Here is a 21,740-nt window from a genome sequence, read left to right on the forward strand (position 1 = left end):
CTGATTGCTGATTTCAAGCATCTGTGACCAGGTGAGCTGCCAATAAGGAGATGGGCGTGGCTCTCTATTGGATAGTCACTTGTTGTGCTTTGTTTCTCGCATCGCAGCGTAGAACGGTCTTTCTTCTGTGCCTTTAAGTTCACCCGCTGTCCTATGCTCAGTATTCTCTTGAAGTTCCCCACTCCCACACTTTTCCCCACGATGCACGGCTTTCTCTCGGACTCATTCGCCTTCACTGCGGGAGAAACCCCCGCTGCGCGCCAATCCCTTTCTCACAGGTGATTGCTCAGGGAATATTGATGAAGGCAAAGATTGGCTGAAGAAAAGTCACTTTTCAAACTTGCTGGTATGTGAAGGGGAGACACACGCGAGCGCACACGCGCAGACTGACTTTCCCAAGTCTAATTGTTGTGATTAGAGTGACGAACATGCCCAATTAAGCAGACGGAAGGAAGAAGGGGAGAATGCCATCGAGAACAGGACCACATCGATTGCAACACTATTGTGTTGCTTTTAGTGGATGGCTGCGAGTGCAATTAAACCGCTTCAATGAGTCTACTTGCGCCCCCCCTGACTCGAACCCCGCTAACCCTAATCCCACCAACTGTAGCCCTACTAATAATTAGCCCGGCAACCCTAACCCCACCAACCCGGGAGCCTTTAAGGTACCTTTTGCAAAATCCAAGGAGTGTCAGGAAGGTTCCAGGACTACTTTTACAAAAGATCAAATCCAAACTCCAATCTAACAGACATTTTTTTTGGTTTCTTTCTGCCATAAATGCTGGTGTGTGTGGTGGGCGGGTGAGCTTCCCAGGATGCCATTCCAGCTAGAAGCGCCACTGCTTTTGTTCATTCTATTGTAAGGATACCTCCCCAAAACCTAATACAGTCCATTTCCATTTTTCTTTTCGAAGGATATGACGCCTGAAGCGCAAAAAAAATGATGGACTTGGCTGAGATTTTCATCTTTGGATCTGCTTTCCATAGTGTTGATTTACGGTCAAACTGTGAAGAGCCAGTGACCGTTGTGTATCGAACATTTCGAACCATAGAACATTGGCTGTTTCCTGAATCAAGTTGGCGACGCCAAAAAGGAAACTCGGCGTCCTTTTTAGTTTTTGGCGCCGGTGTCCGCCTCCCACATTCTGACATCAATCATTTAGGAGTCAATAAACTGTTACGGTTGAGCGGGAAGAGTTGGGACACATCCTCTCGCTATCTTTCCCCTCACCTCATCAAGCGTGTCATTACTTGGGAACATGCTTGTGGGTCTGAAAGAAATCAACATGAAAAATCTACTCGTGGAAAATCAGCTTTATGAGGCCACACTTTTGGGAATGTAGAGTCGATGTTCTTAAAGGACTAACGTGTACCCTGATCTACCGTTTTCACGAGAAACAAAAGAAAATCTCATCGAGACGGTATATACGGACTATTATTTTCGTTTCAATTCTCACATTGACATTTTGGACACATATCAGAGATTAAGGCTGATATTTTCCGTATTATGAGTGATGGCTCCATTATTACCAGTGACGACTTGAAATGTTAAGCCGTCAGTTCTTTGTGAAAGTAAACATTAGACATCAAACATTGTGCTGATACGCTTGCTGCGAAATGACTGTAGTCCTGCCACCTCTGCTTTGATGATTAATTCACTGTTTCATGTTGATGTTCATCATAGTTGGGGGAAAAAACAAACAAAAAAAACAACCCAGACACATCAGACCATTAGGTGATGGACTTGTTTTGTCAAGGCGTTTATTATGTGCATTTTAGTACACGGGTTTTCTCAAAGTTACAGCTTACAAACTCTTGGACGTGTACTTTGTCACAATTTACAAGTGGCAGTTATACAGAAACTGACGAATAAAGAGAGACGTCTCATGCATACTATGTACCTGTGCCTGTATAAATGTCTGTACAGAATCAGGCAGGCACACACGCACGTAAACACGCTCTCATCCTCCTCGCGTACACAAATAAACAAATGTGGACGGGCTCATCCACTGCGTACCGGAGTATGGTGTGAGGTTGTGATTGGTTTTCTGGCAACCATCTAGAACGGCGAATGTAGCAAGCCTCTCTGGAGTCTGGAGGTTAAAAAAAAAAAAGGAGAAAGCTCCATTTTAGGGTGTGATTCAGGTCAACCTTGTCTCTGACTTGAAACGACAGGCGTGAAATCAGCAACTAAGAGGGTCACTTTCTAGTACTTTACAGCGTCTTAAAAAAAAAAAAAGAACGAGCTCTGGTCCCCCTCGGTGTGTCGTCAACGGTCTCCATATGGAAGGGTGCTCAGAGCGGGACGGCGACCCCGCCTCTGCATTCATCACCGCCGACCCAGAGTGTCATTTACGGTTTGATGCTGACAGAGACAAACAGACGATGCGGCCGAAATAGAATTATAGTGTTTGCATAATGAACCTCATCTCATTCCCAGACTCTCGTGTCTACAAAAGCAAACAGATGAGACTGAGCCCAAATGGAGTGCTAATGCATTCTAATTGAATCCCACTGCAGGTATTTATGCCAATCTTAAGCAGCATTTGGAAAACCTTCACTTTCTAATGTAGACTAGAAGCTTTGCAGGATTCAGGACTAATTTGCTTGTAATGATGGAAACATAAATAATAACAACAACAATAATAATAATATATTGTCAGGAACTCACCATGAATGTGGGGGCCGGCCAAAACAAGGAGGTGCCTTCCTTCCTGCGTTGTGGACGGGTGTACTTCTAACAAACACCAGGATTAAAAAGAGAAAACTGTACAAGTAAGTGCTCACTAGCAAGAGACAGCATGTGCACACCCACATTAAACATGATCTCCAATAAAATGAGTTATTTTTTTTTTTGTTTTTTTTTTTGAACTCCTACACAGCAATATTCATGTCGCTCTACAATACCAATACTGCACTTGTTTTTCGTTTTGTTTTTTGTTTTTTTTCAAAACATATCCATCCATCACGTAGAGTCAAGTTGTGACCCTGGAGCTAGACGATGTCCAATCCCAAAGTCCGTCCATGGGAAGCTACACGTCTCATGTGTCCGAGCAGTCTTTGCCAAAAACGCAAGCAGAGAGTCCTGTACGTACACATTCACGAGCATCGCCTTCAATATGAAGGTCTATTATGAAAGATATAATCATATTCAGCGACATATTTATATTATCTGAGCGTGGGCAAGGGCTCCGAGCCACCACTCTACAGGTAGTGTGAAATGCAAGAGTGCGCTATCTCGCTAGCGAGGTCAAAAGACGAAGAACGTAAGCTCAAAGATGACGTCGGTGCTTCTACTGTACATCCCTGTAACAACTGATTACTTTCATTTTTCTATCGCCGAAGTCTGGCCAGGTCAAGGCATCTTTCTTCATTGCACACGAGTGAGTTCAAAACATACAAATGAAAATCCCATGTTGTTCTTAAGAGTCCAGATGACAGAGATACTAAAAAGGGTCATTCAGACTAGCGCTGAGGAATTTGGTCAAAACCATAACGGCTTCCTCGTGTGTCAAGCGTGGACCCTGAACTCCTTTGTGTGGATTTCCTAAGTGTGGAAGTGTAGACCCTGGTCTCCTCGTGTGGATCAGATTAAGACGACAGTCTCGAGCCCGCCGCGGTCCGACGGATCGGGCGGGGGTCACCGGAGGACTCTCGAAGACGGCGGTCCTCTGAATGCTGCCCGCTCCGTGCCACGGCGCCCCCTGTGGTCATGCCGTAGCGGTGGGTGATTGTCTCATCTGAACCCTCATGGACTGAATGTTACTGAGGATCTTCTTTTGATGTCCGGCTAAGGTCACGCCGATTCGCAGCAAGTCTCTGGTAACATGGGGGCGGGGTGTTGGTGGTGGTTAGAATTAGGTTAGGGTTGGTTGGGCTGTTAGGGTTAGAACTTCATTCTTTTTTTAATCATTGCAATACAGAAAAGCTATGGACAGCTATTGGCAAGAAAACCACTTTTAATGAAAGCGTTGAGCTTTTAATCAACACTGACTCGTGTTGCTTCGACTAAAATGGCCTGAGGACACTTTTTTGGGGGGAATCTTGACAAATTGCAATATTTGGCTGGATTGGCGCCAGCGGTGCTGCAAAAAGTAATTGCCAATGAGTGCAAAGAATATTTGTATTTTTTCCGTGTGCGAATGCCAATTGAATGAAAGTCCGGGTGAATCATTCACTTTAAAGACGACACGCGTTACATATACATTTGAAATTGGAACCAGTGTCGCAGAGCAGATTGTGTTTGACTTTGGATTTCCCTCATCTTGTTGCAAAACGGAACTGCGTTCGTGACTTTGTGTTCCCTTTGAGTGCGTCTCATATTGGCGCGAGAGTTCTGTGCTAAAAATAGGCCCACTTGACTAGAGTGAGCTCTTGGAGTGTAAGTCGTGTGGGCGTCAAACTCACTCCGAGGTCATTTGAGCCACCAGCTGCAGGGAGGTGAAGCCTGAGTTGAGGAAGTTGTCTCTGTATTGGCTCATCTTGATGGCACTGAGCCAGTCTTCTACGGAGCTAAAGGTGTTGAAGTCGGGTATGGATCTGTCCAACAGTGGCTGAGAAGGCCTGCGGCGGCAGAAAAAACAGGAGTGTGAGTATTGTGATATTGTCTGTCTACACGTGATGCTCCACACTTGGTTTTCACCGCAACATCCACACCGTAGATGCTTCAACCAAAATTCAGCTGTGATGCAATCTACTGTAAGCTCAAGTCATGGACTCGTGTGGATAGCGTGGTAGATAAATACAAAGAGCATCTTTGTAAGGAACTGGATTTTTCTTCTCTACTTACACTGCGGGGATGTTGGCGACGGCTTTGAGGCTGGTGGGGTTACGGATCATTTTGTCCAGAGTGCTGACGATGTCTGCGAAGCGCGGCCGGACGTTGCGGTCCTTCTGCCAACAGTCCAGCATGAGCTGGTGCAGGGCGCTCGGGCAGTCCATAGGCGGCGGAAGACGGTAGTCCTGCTCGATGGCATTAATCACCTGGAGCACGCGCGTGTTAGGGACTTTTGATTTATCTGCTCTCATATTCAGCTCATCCACCTAACATACTGTACTTGTACTCCGGCTGTGATTGGAACTAATTGCACATCCTTCCCTCTTATCCCACCCAACATGGACACTGACATGTTAGATAAACTCCCCTAGAAATAAATGTCAAGTATTTTAAAAATGAGACTCAAAAACAACATGATGAATCTCAGTCTGGTTGCTGAGGCCCGACGATACCGACGTCGCTGATGGAACTTCACCACTCGGTACGCCGTTATGTTTTCGTCCGTGTTTTACTTTACTGTACAATTTATGTCTGCTGATATAATTTTCCATTAAAATGCATCGCTGTGAGATAAGGGCCTGGTGTGAAATTGAGTATTAAAGATACTATCATCCAAAAAAAAAGACGGCACACTGTACTCCGCCGCTGAGTCGAGCGCAACCTCAGCAGAATCTTGATAAATGATCCGTACTGAGTGTTGGGTGTTTATTTCTTTCCTGTGCGTGCGCGCGTGTTTGGAGAGGACAGCCGGACATGCTGAGTGATGCCAGTTGCCACCACTACGTTGCGGGTTGCCGTTTGCTGCTGGCCCACTGAGGCAGCATCTGTTGCATTGGAGCAGCATCCACTGAGGCCCGATGCAGAAAAAAAAATCTCACACTTTGGGGACAGTTCCAACCAGTTGGAGGACAAAGCAGCCCTCATAGAAGACGGCTCTCAAAAATCTCTCCGGGAAGTCAAGGGGGGAGAGAGAGCGGGAGTGAGATTCTCGCTCAAAGTCACAGTCAAGGACATCGTGAAAGATAATGTAAGATGGAGCATGATAAACTGTGTGATTGATGACCACTTATTATTTCTTGTGCTATCCTGCCAAGTACATATGAGGTGGAATTGACCATTACATTAGCATCATTCGTTATCCCTCAATGTAATGGTTGGAAATCATTATTTGATTACTTTTTATCCAATTTATATGTCTCTTTCTAACTATACATTCGAAGAAATAAATTCAGGAATATCACTTACATCCTGATTGGACATGTCCCAGTAGGGCCTCTCGCCAAATGACATCACTTCCCACATGACAATGCCGTAGCTCCACACGTCGCTGGCGGACGTGAACTTCCTGTACGCGATGGCCTCCGGCGCAGTCCACCTCACAGGGATCTTTCCACCCTAGGGAAAGAAACAAAAAAAGGAGAGAGAAAGGTTTCAGTCATCATTGCAATCTTCTCTGATAGCACTGAGCAGAGTCGACGTTTCAAGGCTCGGGCGAGTCCAAGTCGAGTCGGATCTCACGTCGCCATCTCGCCGGACTTCCCACCCTGTCGCCCTTCATCTAATCGGCGCATCAATTGTAAACTTACAGAAGATCCGTCCGTCAATTGTCTCGGTTCCCGACAGCGTTTGCCCTTCACGTGTCGATCAATGAGGTCGAAATTAAAGCCAGACGCAGGCGTCGGCTCTCGTCTACAATAATAGGTTGACTGCGTCCGCTTGTAATTGGACTACCTGAGCCTCCGGCAAAGCCATGCGTTCTCTTTTTGATTGAAAGTGACAGCTGCTTGTCCAATTTCCCAAATAGGCACGCAGAGGCATTGATAGTTTTGTGTAAACAGGCAGACTGTCAAGCTGCGTATCTTCAGCCCACCACTGGTTTAATAATGCCAATTAGCCCAACCTGAGAATTCGCAGATAAGCAAGCCACAGTTGGATACAGACAAACCGGCCCGAGCCAGGGGGGAGAGCTGAGGACGAATACACACAATAAACAGTCATCCCAAGGCTTTCCACGCACACTGAGGTGTTGAAAAGGTAGCGTTAGCGTAGCACATTGATTTCTGCAGTGTTTGACCTTTAAAGGGGCCTTCACCTGCAGACACGTTTAACATTTGACCCGGAATGAGCGGAATGTTGTCGGTGAAACGCCTACACGCTGAATTGCTAAGCCAACCAGCGCTCCAAGAAGTGCGCGCTCTTCACTTTAAGACAGTGAATGAAAGACTGAGAGGAAGGATCAATAGAGGAGTTAACATCAAGTGACTTCAATACCTTGGCCATCTCACTGTAGTTCTTATCACAACACCAATGTTCTCTTTCACAAAAATCCGGTTCAGTTTACCCCGTCCGTCTCAGGGGGCTTCGTGAAGCACTCGATGTTTTTCTGTTGACACAAGGTCTGTTTTAATTCCCATCGTCACTTTCCCTCCACCCAACTTTCCCTTGGAAACCAGCTGCACCTCAAACATTTGTAGGTCCATTCTGCAAAAGTGAGACAAATGATGTCGAGTCTCAAAAAGTCATGCTTTGCAGTACATCTGAAGTAAGCGTGAGTAAAAAGTAAGTAAATACACCAGTGAGCGGGATGGAGAGGCGCTTTCCGAGGACTGACAGCAGGATGAAGGACGGAGAGGGAAGGGAGACGTTGAGACGTTGACTTTCCAAGCCACCCGCGGGAAGCACAGTTGCAACTAAAAAGTAGTCGTAACCTGACAGCGTGTTGCTATATGGGCTATAGATTCTTGAAACATCTTCCAAAAAAATGTAAAATGCCACAAAAAAGCCACCCGGGCATTTATGTCGGAATTTTTTGGTTTTTTTTTTTAAATCAAGAGAAAAACTATGCGCTTCACACCGCGCCTCCCAAGGTTAATCTTTGCTAAAATGATTGACAGCCCAATAAACTCTGTTATTATACTTGAGAAAATGTCTTCCAGATGACCGCTATGTGGATTTGCTTTGATTTCTCAGCAGGAGAAACCAAATTCCCGATGATGAAAAGTACAACTTTTGGTATTTCGACCCCCCCGCCCCAGCCTTCACATCTCATTAGGAAGGTTGCCAGAATGAATATTTGTGTTACAAAATGAGATGGCAATATGGCCTTCCATCTATAGTGAGTTACATTTGTTAAAGCTACATAAGCGTCGACTGCTTGTTCTGAATGAGATCATCTTATTTGCCGGATCCGTCGAACGGAAGCTGTCCAGTCTAATTTGAGCGAGCGAGCGAGCGATTCTGTGCTCATCTCAGAGTGACCTTGGCCTGATCATGCGGGGGAAAAAAAGGCAAATTGTAAATGAATCGGATCAAAGTGGAGCGCTGTATTCATGGATCTGCTTTTTTAGCTTTAGAAGTAAAAGTCAATTCAAGTACATATTTCATTTGATCCAATTTTCTCCATTCACTCATTTAAAAGATTCATTTGTTGTTGCTATTTCTTTGTTACGATACGGTGCCATTTTTTGTTGGAATGACCAGAAAAATAATAGATTGGGTGATGTGAGGACTAAATGAAAAATCCAAGCAGCCATATGAATTCACCTTGCGTGATTTAGTGCAACACAAAGCCTTTGAATACATTGCGACAACAACGGATGGAGAATCAAGGTCTAACTTTATTCTGCCTCTGGCGCCGGGGGTGGGCATGTGTTCGGAAGGTAGCTAGAGCAGCATCGTTATTTTTATTTCCCCCATATTGTCTATGATGTGTGATTTGAAATGTTGAGTGGAGTAGTGTAGCTCACAGCAGGTAGAAATGTGAAGCCATTTCCCACGAGCAGCGCTTCCAACCTCTGTTTGGTCAGTCACTGCACATGTGGCGCATGCTTATCAGGAGGTGGGCGGACCATCGTGTGCATTCGTTTACAGCGGGTGCCCGTCACCCACGTGGCAGTTTGGACTCAGCCCGTGCTAAGAGCAGACGGCAATAACGGCCATTTGATTTGAATCCGCAACTCTTCTCACGCCTGCTCCAGACACTCAGTGTTGAATTGACGTGGCGGCATATTTTTAACCTCGCCCGTGCGTGTGCAAACAAAGGTTCCTTATCTGAACATGGAAAATAGCCTGAGGAGTCAGGACTTGTTGAATCTTAGGGGGAGAATGACTGACATGAAGGGAAACAAAACATTTTTTTCTTTACCTTCATATCTATGACCACAAATATACCTACATAAAATATGCAGGTTTTCACGCTTTCCACATCATCAGCCGAATCAAATGAAAGAAAACAGCTACGTACATCTACTGTAGATACACAGACAGATCACAACATCATGATAATGCTAGTAACGCTGCAACCATTCGAAGAATGTACGTTTGTTTTGTTGAAAATGATGAAATGGAGATAAGAGATTTTTTCACCATATAGGCTGTTGAATGGCCAATTTTTTTCTCCCTACTGTGTGTTGAAAGCAATTCATAGCCTGCACTACCTACCTGAATGCTTATGTCCAATGGCATAGCAGCTAACAATTAGCATCTATGTGGCAACGTCAACCGCTGACCAACAAACACAACCGCTGCTGCGACACATGTAGTAGACAGACCATATAGCAATAGTCACAGACACATTCTTTATCCTCTGCGAGGAGCGATAAATATTACTGCCGTACCGAGAAGCTGAGAGTGACGCTGAACCGACAGCAGTGACAAAAATGATTCAGTTGTTCAATTGGGCGGATGGGGGTTTGGAAATAATGAATTTGGAAGATTTTCATTTGAAACTCGGAGCATTGCCTCGGCATGAACCCGTGTCCGCATTAAACGCAACGACCGGCAGGTCCTCCTCACCGTACAACGAAGACTGTAAAGAAGAATTTGAAAAGCAGTGTCGCAAAAGAGGAAATTCATTTGCCGGGGGTCGATGCTAATGTAAGTCGCGGCGGCACGTTGGCGCAATTTAATTTCCCCCGGCCTTGTCGGCGGCAGCCTCGCTCGCTGATTGGTTTGCGACAGGTCGTAGCTGAGCGGGTCACGAAGGGAAGGGGACCGGGGATGGCTTAATTACGCCGTATGAGGCACAAACACCCCCTGAAGGTGCTTCGCACGTCCACCTTAAATACATTAGCCGACGAGGTTCTAATGAACTGTCTCGACAATGCGCAACGCTGTGCAGAAGTATCGGGTCACCCATCTCAAAGGTTTGCTGGGTGGGAATGAGGGAAAGCAATTTGGAACATGCACCAGGAGGATTACAAACATGTTGTGATACATTTTCCGGTGCTCAAAAAGGATAGTTTAAGAAATCCTCTTTTGAAGCTCCAGGCACTGACTCGCCGGGCTATTACCTGCGTGCTTTTGATCTCAGCTTTTTGCATGTGTCAAAATACATCACAAGGCAGTCCTGAAATAGTTTGCCTTTATAGCATACGCTATTAATATTCATATTTCTCCATAATATATACAGAATTACCACCCGAGTGCCCACATGCTGTATAATCAGAGAGTAAAGAATAGATGGTTTGCATGAACTGCAGAAAAGGTCAGAAAAGCATTCTTAGAAAGCGGTCATCCAAAACAAAAGGATGCCAGACAAGAAGCCGAAAAGTATTTCACAACCGTTATCACAAAAGTCATTTCAAATTGCGTGCTTTGAGCGAGGAAAAGGACAGGCGCTGGGTGGATGGACGAACGACGGGCTGCCGATAATGACAGGTGTGTGGTTAACGAAGGAGCCAAAGCCTCCCGCGATGCTCCCTGTAATAATCGACCATGAGTGAAAGGGAAGGCGCTAGGGAGGAAGAGATGGGAGCTGTCAGTTGGAGAGGGCGCCATGCCCTTTGGTTTCCCCGCACACTGGGCAAGTCAACGAGAGAGCGAGCTTCCCGGAGGAGCCTCGGCTCCACACTAATGAAGATGTGACAGAAGCCCGACCGTGGCCCGGCACAAAGACGAGCGGTGACGGGAGCCCCGGAAGAAGGTGGTGGAAAGCGGTCAGCCACACTCCAATTTGACCGACGTCACGTCACAATTAAGGAAGGTAATAGGAAACGCTGGACTCTAGCGGTTTGAGCGTACCCACCAACGAGCTGGTGTAGCTGGGATCGGAGGTGTCTTCCTGCAGGTAGCGCGACAGGCCGAAGTCCGACACTTTGCACACCAGGTTGCCGTTGACTAGAATGTTGCGCGCGGCCAAGTCTCGGTGCACGTAGTTCATCTCGGAGAGATATTTCATGCCGGCCGAGATCCCGCGCATCATTCCCACCAACTGGATCACTGTGAACTGACCGTCGTTTTGCTGCAAAACAGAGGGAGGGAGGGAGGGAGGGAAGGATGGGAGGGAGAGAGAGACAGAGAGAGACAGAGAGAGAGAGAGAGATTCATTCGGGCGAGGCTTTGCGTTTCGATTGGTGTCAAACGAAATGACCGAACGGACTGAAAATAGTTCACCTCAATCAGAATTTATGGCAAATCGGAAACCGAATGAGTTTGCAGGGAAGCCAAATTGTTTCTAGGTCACAAAAACGATTTAGAAAGGAGTTCTTTGGGTCTAAAAATGGCATTTTAACAGGGCTATGTCGACTTTTCACGGTGCATTTTGGTCGGACCGGCTTTTTAGTTTTTGGAAGCCATTATTTCATCACACCGTGAAATGACCTTGATTGAATAAGCAAATGCCGCCTACCTATTGGCAGGCTTACTTGTGTTGATGAAACAAAAGAGTTTTTTGCACGTGGCTCAATTCTGGATTGCTTCTCCTCCTTAAGCGTGCAAGCTCACTGCCCCTGTGTGAATGCTCTTTGAACGTAGGAACAAATACGAGGGCGAAACAGATCGATGGAAACACAAGTCGGAAGTGGCGGTTAGCAAAGCCAGCTTCAAAGAGCCCCTTAAAGCCCGCCTGAGATCAAAGTGGCGCAGAGCAGAGCAGAGCAGAGCTGGGAGATTGAAAGAGAAAAAAGGCGAGTTGAATTTTCATGACCTTCTTCATATAAAACACAGCGTCAGAAGGCCAATCATCGTTCCAGGCCGCAACAATGGATTATTTTTATTTTATTTTTTTCCAATGACCGAGGCCTGAAAGCGCGTTAGCGCATAGATTGGCCGACTACTGTATACATAAAGTCTGTCAAAGTTCCTAAATAATATGCAATCCATACGCAGGAAGTCGGGCGAGCGGGCGGGGCACGGCTGTCGATTTTGTGAGCCCAAAGTTCCCAAAGCAGACATTTCGTTTTCATCGGCACGGTCTCCGAGAAGCCTCTTTGATTCCATAATTGTTGAATTTCGACCGGCCATATTCTTGAATGACTCTACCGGTGATCAAATCATCCCTAAAAGTTGACGGCTTCTCATGACAGACTCGCTCACCCGGAGGAAGGAGTCGAGGGCCCCGTTCTCCATAAACTCCGTGACGATCATGACGGGTCGGCTTTTGGTGACGACTCCCTCCAGGCGGATGATGTTGGGGTGGTCAAACTGACCCATGATGGACGCCTCGGACAAGAAGTCCCGCCTCTGCTTCTCCACGTAGCCCGCCTTCAAGGTCTTGATGGCTACAAAGATCTCCCTCTTACTGGGCAGCTTCAGGCGCCCCTTGTATACTTCACCAAATTCACCTTGAAGAGAAAGTCGGTGTCAAGACAAAACAGTGTACTTGAGAACACATTACTTCCAACGATTCAAGAGTCATGTGGCTTGGACACGCGACTCAAGATACAAATTCAAAACCTTTGTGCCAAACATTTGAGTTATGAGCATCATCGACAGTAGATGTCCTGCAGGAGAGTCAATACAAATGTGATTCTTGAAAGCCATATTCCACGGTTCCAGCTGTGTCACTCCCTCTCACCTCGCTCGCCGAGAGGGACGATTTCAAAGGAGCTAAACTCATCATCGTCCTATTTTTAGCTCAGTAAAAGCGATCACGCCGTTTGAAGGCTATACGAGATGAAAGAAACACCTTTTATCACCGCGAACCCAAACTGCTTAAGTGATCGCTTGAAAACGACGACACCAAACGTGATTGCATCCTGACATTTATGGGGAGGGAGGAATAGTGAGACTAACTCTAATCGGAAAAGCACAGGGCATACGGGCCACGTCTCATTTCTAATGCAATTACAGTATTTCCCACGGTAGCCGGCCTATATTCAGCTCAGGTCCACGGGTCCCCCCGATTGGCTGGCTTTACAAGCCTGACTACCACAGAGATGTAAACATAACAATGCAACAGAGTGGGCCGTACCTGCGCCGATGACCTCCTCGATTTTCACCGTCGAGACATCAATCTCCTTGGCAAACTCGTGCACGGCTTCGTTGGGGTCTTCGTACGTGAAGGGGTCGATGTAGATCTTCATCCCTGGGGAGCCTGAGAAGTGGGTCGGGCGGCCCAGTGGTGAGGGGCAGTTAGACACGTCGGCTCGCAAAGAGAGTTCTAGAACGACCAAAGGCGCCCAGTGAGAAGAAAACCCCCGTTTTTTGGGTTCTTTTTCTCCATTTGGCTGATGTGTTTTGTGTTGATGGCCGACGAATGCAATCGACCCAAAGGTCGGAATTTCAATCACATCGTGACATTGATATTTCCCAATCCCTGCGAGCTTTTAACATTGATGTATGGTTCTCCTAAAGATAAATGAAAGGCTACTACTGGATGGGAGTGGTTATTATCTCACACAACTCACACATTAAGGAGGATGGGCTGGCTGGCTGGCGGGCGGGCTGGCGGGCTGGCGGGCTGGCAGGTCAAACAGGCACTTTAAGTTAAGATAACCAAATGTTGATTGGTCAAGTCTGAGGTCGCCAAGGGGAGGCAATCAGAGTGGAAAGCACTCGGTAAAAGAGCCATGCTCTTTTTTTCTGGGAGTGTCCCAAAAATGCTAAGGTTTAATGCAGTTTTGTTTGTGCAAGTTTTCTGGAAGTTTTCTACTTGACCCGTTGTGACTTGAGAAGCGCCACGCTATGAGGAAACCCACATAGCAGATGCAGCCATGGATGAGCGAGACATTCACACATTCAATGAAGACATCCATCTATTTTTTTCTGCGCTCTACCCCTTCCCTTCACCTCTTTAATAGTACTAGAAGCAATTTTGCCCTCAGCTTTTTCCTACAAGCTCATAAAGAGATAAAAACGGCTGCGCCATCATCACCTTGCCACTCTGCGATAGGCAGGCGCAGGTACCCGGACCTGCCTGCAAAAGGCAGATTCTCAGAGCGGGCACGGCTGGCTGCTGAAAAGCAATTGTCAACGCATTCACTACGAGCCGCTCCGAGATGGACACAAGCGTAAACAAGCAGATGTCAAATCATCATTTCTACAGTGGGCGCTGGAGAGCGGGGTAAAAAAAAAAAAAAAAAAAAAACTTTAGCGGGCACGATTGGAACGAAGCCGTGGAGTCAATTTGTGCCCTTTTCATTTGCATAACATGGAGTGTTAAGGAAAGGAATGAGGTCTGCTCTTGGAAGGATCAAGGTAGCTCACCTCCATCCCCACTTCAAGCCGAATCTGGTTACAACTTTAATTGCCTTGAGCCCTGTCTGTGTGAACCTAATTGCTCATTAGAGATTCCATTCAGATTAGATTCAAGGTAATCCATTAGAGGCCCGCTAGCTCGGCATTCCATCAAAAAGAAAAGAAAAGGAAAGAAATATAAGCTCTCGTTTATTGCCGTTGCCCAGCTGCAGAGGCACCGCTGGTATAGACTCCAAAGATGGACCTGGAGGATTCAAGAAACATATTGGCCCGCCCACAAGCTCATATTAAAGTACACCACACATGCATGCACGTCTTGGTGCACATATAAAAGCGGCCCATTATTTCCCAGTCCCACTTCATTTCCAACACCACTTTCATGTATTATTTAGAATCAAGCACTATGTAGCTCCCAGCACGGTGTTATCCCGACCCGGCCTTTTTTTTCCTTCAATATTTCACAAGTCCCTCATCGGAGTGTGTGTGAAGCAAATGTAACCGAAGCTCAAAGGTATTTTTACCCAGCCTTGAAAGCAAGGGGGGGTTAATGGCAGAGGTGGTCAATAACAAGGACGTGGCTTTTTCCAATGAGATGAACGAATGAAGTGCCCAAAATTGGACCGGTTCGAGAATTCTCCACTTCACTTCTTATCAATGCATTCACTTGAACGGGGCAATGAATTACAGTTACCTGCACTCCGCATTTTCTTTTCAGCACTAGCATCTCCGCTACTATTAGTTTGCCCTGCTCATTTAGTAAATGGCCCAAATGCATCAACAAATCAAGTGCACAACGGTCATGCCTAATTACTAGGAACAGAGTAATACAATTAATGGAGGAAACATTCTGCAGATTCTAATTTGAACTCAATGAACTCGGACTGGGTTGATATTACTTGAGTTACATTAATTGGATGGGTGGGTGGGTGGATGGATGGATGGACAGATGGATGGACGGATGGACAGCTTTTGGTTTTTTTCTTTTCAGCTGCATTGTTAAATTCTCAATACGCTTGACGCCTTGGATGAGGACACATCACTTACGTGTGTGTGTGTGTGTGTGTGTGTGTGTGTGTGTGTGTGTGTGTGTGTGTGGTAATGGCTGGCACATTTTTGGAAATTTCCCACAAAACAATTGATTTAGCGCCTCGCTCTTATTGTTGCACCGAATACTGTAATTACCAAACTGTCAGCCTCATCTTAGAGGAGCGTGAAAGACAACAATGCATTGTGGGATGGATGGATGGATGGATGGACGGACGGACGGACGGACGGACGGGTGGGGGGTCTGCATTGTGTGAAAGAAAGAGAGAAAAAAAAAAGAACGGGATCTCTTATCGGCAAATTGACGTATCTGATGATTGATGACTTTCATTCATCTACTACCGTTCAATTCACGCCATTTGGCTTTGGGTGGCGGCTTGGAGTCCTGCCTGTTGTAGCTGTGAGACAAAGTAGGCGCCGGACAAAGCGTCGTCCGTCCCCTCGAGTGAGCACCTTGCACACGCACGCAGCGAGCTCTCCGGTACAGAGGCTTTTTTTATTGGAAGCCCAAAACTGCTGGCTTTGTGTGTGTATCCTCCAGGCAGTGTCAAGGGAGTGCTTACTACACCGCGTACTCGGAGCCACGGTAAAGCCTCGAGAGATGACTGTCAGCGTCATCAAATTCCGAAGAGAAAAAAATAAAAATAAAGGAATTTTACAACAGCGCCTGCTTTCCACCATTCTACAAAATCCACCTGTGCATTGAACAATTTGTATGTCACTCACAATCAGCGTCTAAATATGCCATTTCAACACCTTTGAGCCATCCGACAAATAGATTTGACAAGCGTCCGTCTGGTGGACTTACCTCTTCCTGTACTGTAATGTTGCAGCTTGTCACTGTAGACCGCCTCCTTGGTGTAGGCCCTTTTCCTAACCCATCAGCGAGGAGACAAGAGAAGCAGACGGATGATGACTCCGTGACGAGCAAGAGTAGCTACTGCGCAAAAACAACGCCACTGGAAAACGGCATCACTGCCACGGCTCGGGGTGGAGGGGAAAGTCCGAGCAGGGGTGAATGAAGTTCATGAAAACGAGCTGGCTTTTAATGACCGGAGATCTCGATAGGAGCGCTTTGCTTTTCACGTCTCCTCTGCCGTGCCTTCAAAAGCAGTAAATGTGACTTTGGAATATCTAAAGCAAGGACGCCGCCTCAGCGATGCGACCGGCTAATACCGAATTAAATCATCTCGACCTCACTAACAAGGCAAAAGTTGGAACAGTTTAACCACACCGGAAAGGATTGCTTGCTTGCATTTCTGCGCCATAACAAGCTTTTTTGCATTTGTTTATGTAGTCAGCATATCCCAGGGACATGATTATCAATATGACTGGGGGCAAATATGGATTATGTTGTGAAAAAGAAAATGACATTATTGACAAAGCAAAGCCGTCAGTCGCCACCGTTATTTGGGATACGTTTCTCTTGTCACAAATCTACCGCTGCATTTTTTTCAACACCCGAGGGGAACGCGCTCGGTGCAGGAAAAACCGCATCGATAAAACAGAACGTGTTGGCTGGGATTTCATTACGGGAGGAAAAAGAAAATACGCAGAGGCCGCTTACCTGCTGCAGACGATGGAGATGGCGACCAGCGAAACGATGAAGACCACTCCTGCGGCAGCTGACCCGGCAATGAGAGGAAGTTGCTCCCTCAGCTCCGATTTGAAGTCATCTAAAATGCAAAAAGGAAATCAAATCCAAATAAAAGTGGCTTTGCGTTTCCTCATCATTCTCTATGAAGCATTGATGACTGTTAATGAGATGATTCATTCATTCATTCATATCATTATTTCCATTCATTAAGGTCATTAATTAAGCCCGGTCACGTGTCACGTATGCGGCTTATAAACCAAGTTGAGCTTTTAGACCCGTGTGCTCAGTCACATTTTATGACTTTGGCACAATGCTGCTTGACGAGAAATATGCAAGAACCCCAACAACAGCCTCACTTTAAGGGCCACGCTTGCTTTTCTCGTCAGAGTGGGTCCTTTGTGCGTGCGGGGTGGGGCGGGGCGGGGCGGGGCCGGGCCGGGCGGCTCGACCGGGTGTCTGACGGATAAAGAAAACATACAGATGTCTCATCTGAGAGGCGCCCACTGAAATCCGGCCAGCTTTGGCAACGCTGACTGACAGCTTGCGTTTGATAAACTGAGACCGAGCCACACAGAAAGCGAGCGAGCGAGGCGACGTGTGAGAGAAGAGAAAGGGACTGACAAGGGGGCCCCTCATCTTTCAGTATTGCTCTACCTGTTAAAGAAAGCACACTTTGGTTTCACAAGGTTTGTCCCAAAAAAGGTTTGTACCAACGGAAAATCGAAAAACTGTCAAGCCTCACACCCGCGGGCAACGACATGCGTTTGAAATGAATTTAGTAAAGTGACAGGTCGTGAATATTTAGGTTGAAAAGGGAAATACAGCTTTCCCATGGTGTTTAGTGTCGGAAGCAGTGACGGAGCTGGAAGGGGGTGTGGCACGGCACGACCGCACAATCCAACAAAAGCAAAAGGACGAGACGGAGGCAAAGCAGCAGGGTGGACGGAGCAGAGCTCGCCGCTAAGCGCTCTGACAAATATCGTGCGCTGGTGTCCGGCCAAGAAATAAAAAAAACAGCGAGCCTTTGTTTTGCGGGAACATTTCTGAGTGGGGGCACCAATGTGCCGCCACAGCACCTGTTGAGGTCATTCCATTTCACCATCATTGCAAGACAATTGACAAGATTCCCAAGGTGAAAACAGAAGTAAAGACAAATAACAGACAATTCCTTTTTGTCAGTGAATGTGCATTTGATGCTTCAAAAATAATACTTCTTTATTTCATGGTGTATTTTAGCCCTCACGATTATGATAATTAGGGCCTGAGCAATGTGGATTTTTTTTTTTTTTTAGGCTGATGCCAGATCAGATAATGGGCAGAATAAAATGAACTTGCCGATTAAAAAAAATAAATAAAACAATTCAAAAGCTAATGCACTAATTTAGGGATGCACAATCTATGCATGCTTTCATGGTATTACTATAAGCATCGTTACAATCTTGAATTTGGTGACGAATGCTGTTTATCTACTCGCTAAATATACTTTGATTATTCGTGCACAACTTGTGTCACACGTTTCTGGAGATCCTTAAAACTCTCCCTCTCTCTCTCCCTCTTATGGCCACCCCCCCCCCAAAATCTCATCAACTACTAATCACAGCACTCCAACGCTGGAATGGTTGGATGAAAAACCAATTAGCTTAGCATTGTGGATCAAGCACAGTTAGCTGCACAAACAAAACACATCCGACGTTCTACATAAAGTCTAAACACCCACACACACACACACTAGCATACATGCATAGTCACACACTCTTGAAGGGAATTAATTTTGCTGCGGAAACAGAAGTGCAATTGAACGCTATGCCCCACACCAATCTCAGCGACTAATAATACCGCAATAACAAATACCACGCGAGACGTCAAGTGTTGGTGTGAGTGAGTGAGTGAGTGAGTGAGTGAGTGAGTGAGTGAGTGAGTGAGCGACAGAGAGAGAGAGAGAGAGAGAGAGAGAGAGAGAGAGAGAGAGAGAGAGAGAGACAGAGAGACAGAGAGACAGAGAGAGAGAGCCATCTCTCCTGGCTTGTAGATCCTTACCATCTGTGAGGGTTTGGAAGCACATCTTGCTGCTGTATTTGCCAAAACCAGCAACGGTCCGTGCCCGCACCTGTACAACGTACACGGTGCCCGAACGCAGGGCTTCCACTCGTGCCGTGTTAGTTGGGCTCCGCAGGACTGTGGAGTTAATCTCTGCGTGGTCCTGAAAGCATAAATGTACACACAGAATACATTAGGGAGGAAAATGCAGTATAGAGAAGACAGAGGGGGGGACTCAAACAAGTCATTCCAGGAAAGGAACTGTAAAGGACCATTATGTGCTTTATTCATATAGTAACACACACACAGTGTACCGAGTGTATAGTGGCACAGAATTCACACTTTTACAGAACAGCTTTGCGCATTTGTCTGTTCAGATGTGCTTTCTAAGACACTTAATGCATCGCAATATGCTTAGTACGTTCCTGCATTGTTCACTGAGGTGGACTGGGAAACATTTATGCCCACATCTTTAATAGTGCTTCTTCACTAAGCAAGAAAAACAGATGGCAAGTCGTCGCAACACTAGGGCGACACCTGCGTGACGTAGTTTACATGTGATTGATAGGCAAGACATCTTAGGGCCAAATGAATATACGAATATGCTTTTATTTTGAAGGTCTGACTTTTGACAGGAAGGTACATCATTGTTGCCCCAATTCTTTTCCAAACGGACTTGGTGGCTTGTAAATAACAATAAAAGCTTGAATTGTCAAACGTGACTAAAGCTTGAATTGTGAAGTATGACTTGCTGCCTTTTTACATCTTAGGGCAGAAAATTCCAATGGTGAAAAACACCATCCAATTTACGAAAGATCAGGGAACATGTTTCAAAATGTCGCTCTGTTTTTGGGTGCCTGGATTGCATTCATTGAATTGACATTATTTCCTGTGGGAAAACTTTCTTTAGATTTCATGAGATTCTGTTCTGGTCAGACTTTCTGGAAGGGTATAATAAAATAAAAAACAAAACACCCCCCCCCCCCCCCCCCGTATTTTCCTCGCATGTCCAATAGTTGGTCTTGGGTTAGGTGCTAATATGCTGTGGGCCATCCGTAATTACTTAGGGCTGTCTATCACCTTCTCCGTACACAGAGTGAATATGACAGCCTGCAAATAAGAGCACAGCACACGGCAGACCGAGGCGGCGGGCTGGGGGCTGCCGATTGCTCGATGAAGACATGTTGACTGCTCAAAGGCTCTACAGGGGGGCGGGCGTTTGGACGTGTCAAAAAAACGGTGAAAACGTGCTTTCAAAATGTTAAAAGCTGCACTGTGTCTTAGAAAACAAGTACGACTTCAACGAAAACACACCAAACAAAATAGCTTCGAGATGAGGTCGGAAGTGATAAACAAGATGGACGGTTATTGAATGTCTTCGTTCTGCCGGTTGCTTTGCTGTTGTCATCAGAGTGAACACCTATTGCTTGGAAGAAGACAAATGTTTGGCTTCAAAGCTAGAGAACATTTTACATTCATTTCATTTGCTTCGTCCAATGAAATATACCCGGTTTAATCATTTCAGACTTTTTTTCCAGGGGGCGTCACAGCATCTGTTAACCAACCAATGAGCCTGATGCATCAAATCTATTCTTTGACCTGCACGAGCAACGGGAAAGCGGACAACATCCTCCTGAGTGAGGAGACACAGACACTTGGTGAGGTCAAGATTAGGGTTCCCACTCCCAACTCTGCAGCTCTTTGAGCCACATCTCCATCTGTTGAGTTTTTGGAGGAAGACAGGTGACCCGGCAGATGGCAAACATCCAACGGGGGAGCATCCCATGTGGGTGCACCAGCTTGGAAGGGCTCTTTCATGCTGCCAGTCAAATGGGGATTACACATAAAAAATGGCATAAGGTTCGGGTGATAGCCAAGAAGTTGCACCCCGGCGCTCCTTACTGCTGCTGACCAATGGGAGCGAGGACCGCACGCCACCCCACCCGAGCCGAGCCGAGCCGAGCCGAGCCCGCACTCACGACAAGGCACGCAATCGAGTGCCCGGACCAAAACTATTTTCCACAAACTGGCAAGAAAAGGCTTGCCTAAAACTGTGATCTTGATTTGAACAACTAATTACCCGGCATCTTGGAAAGGCATCAACGGATCGGCAGTGGTCACAATTGGAGACGATCCATTGGACTTACACTATTGTGGCTCAATTGTAATCCAATAGTTACACTTTTGTTTTGGCTCCGATAGTTTCACTTGGTTATTTTCCACCAGCCAAATCTGAATGCAACAAAGAACTTGCTTTGTCCTGTCTACTATTTGTATTTATTGAGCAAGAAACTATTGTCTACAAACCTGGAGTGGCAATGTAATGAACTTGGCGTGTGTGTGCGTGCGTGCGTGCGTGCGTGTCTTTGTGTGTGTGGGTGCGCGCGCGCGCGCGTGCGTGCGTTCTTTACCAAAACGCCAACCCCGCAAAATGGACAGCATGGCCACTTGGCGCAAAGACATGCATGGTGGGCTACCATGTGTCCTCCTCACAGGCTCACACATGGACACACAGACACACTCACACACGGGAAGGGGGTGGGTGCAGCGTACTGTACAAATTAGACCATTCAAAAACAGAGAAATATTTGATGGCAATCCCAAAAAAAAATACAAATACGGCGCACCCCAATTTGTTTTATATACCAATCCCTCCCACATTTCGACTTTATTTTTAAACACATGTATTTGAACATATCGCGAAAACACTTTTGGGTGCCTCGTAGAAACAGGGGTCGTTGTTGGGACGTCATTCAATCATTTAATAACAGGCACAAGAGTGCACGCGGCCGAATCACATGACATTTATATTAGGGTTGTGCGTCTTGCCACAAAAGGCTATTTGATACCATTTCCAGGGTACCATAT

General features: G+C 46.3%; 1 protein-coding gene across 7 annotated transcripts in view; it reads right to left on the bottom strand.

Annotated features, from left to right (window-relative positions):
* Nucleotides 1–1,636: 1,636 nt before the first annotated feature.
* Nucleotides 1,637–21,740, bottom strand: part of ephb1 (EPH receptor B1) — an 83,415-nt gene continuing 63,311 nt past the window's right edge. For 3 of the 7 annotated variants that reach the window (XM_085929614.1, XM_085929608.1, XM_085929613.1), the window contains 11 exons: nucleotides 18,873–19,035; nucleotides 16,806–16,914; nucleotides 16,047–16,111; nucleotides 12,969–13,157; nucleotides 12,092–12,339; nucleotides 10,803–11,018; nucleotides 6,023–6,172; nucleotides 4,790–4,983; nucleotides 4,408–4,563; nucleotides 2,672–3,819; nucleotides 1,640–2,093 (listed from right to left, as the gene is read on the bottom strand). In XM_085929614.1, the coding sequence (XP_085785740.1) occupies nucleotides 3,711–3,819; nucleotides 4,408–4,563; nucleotides 4,790–4,983; nucleotides 6,023–6,172; nucleotides 10,803–11,018; nucleotides 12,092–12,339; nucleotides 12,969–13,157; nucleotides 16,047–16,111; nucleotides 16,806–16,914; nucleotides 18,873–19,035 (1,599 nt within the window). In that variant the 3' untranslated portion in view covers nucleotides 1,640–2,093; nucleotides 2,672–3,710. Of the gene's footprint in view, nucleotides 2,366–2,671; nucleotides 3,820–4,407; nucleotides 4,564–4,789; nucleotides 4,984–6,022; nucleotides 6,173–10,802; nucleotides 11,019–12,091; nucleotides 12,340–12,968; nucleotides 13,158–16,046; nucleotides 16,112–16,805; nucleotides 16,915–18,872; nucleotides 19,036–21,740 lie in introns of all 7 variants that reach the window. The other 4 variants (XM_085929610.1, XM_085929611.1, XM_085929609.1 and 1 more) reach the window with 4 other exon arrangements.

Source organism: Syngnathus leptorhynchus, chromosome 14 (assembly GCF_054491065.1).
Source record: "Syngnathus leptorhynchus isolate UIUO chromosome 14, UIUO_Slep, whole genome shotgun sequence".
Classification (NCBI taxonomy): Eukaryota; Metazoa; Chordata; class Actinopteri; order Syngnathiformes; family Syngnathidae; genus Syngnathus; species Syngnathus leptorhynchus.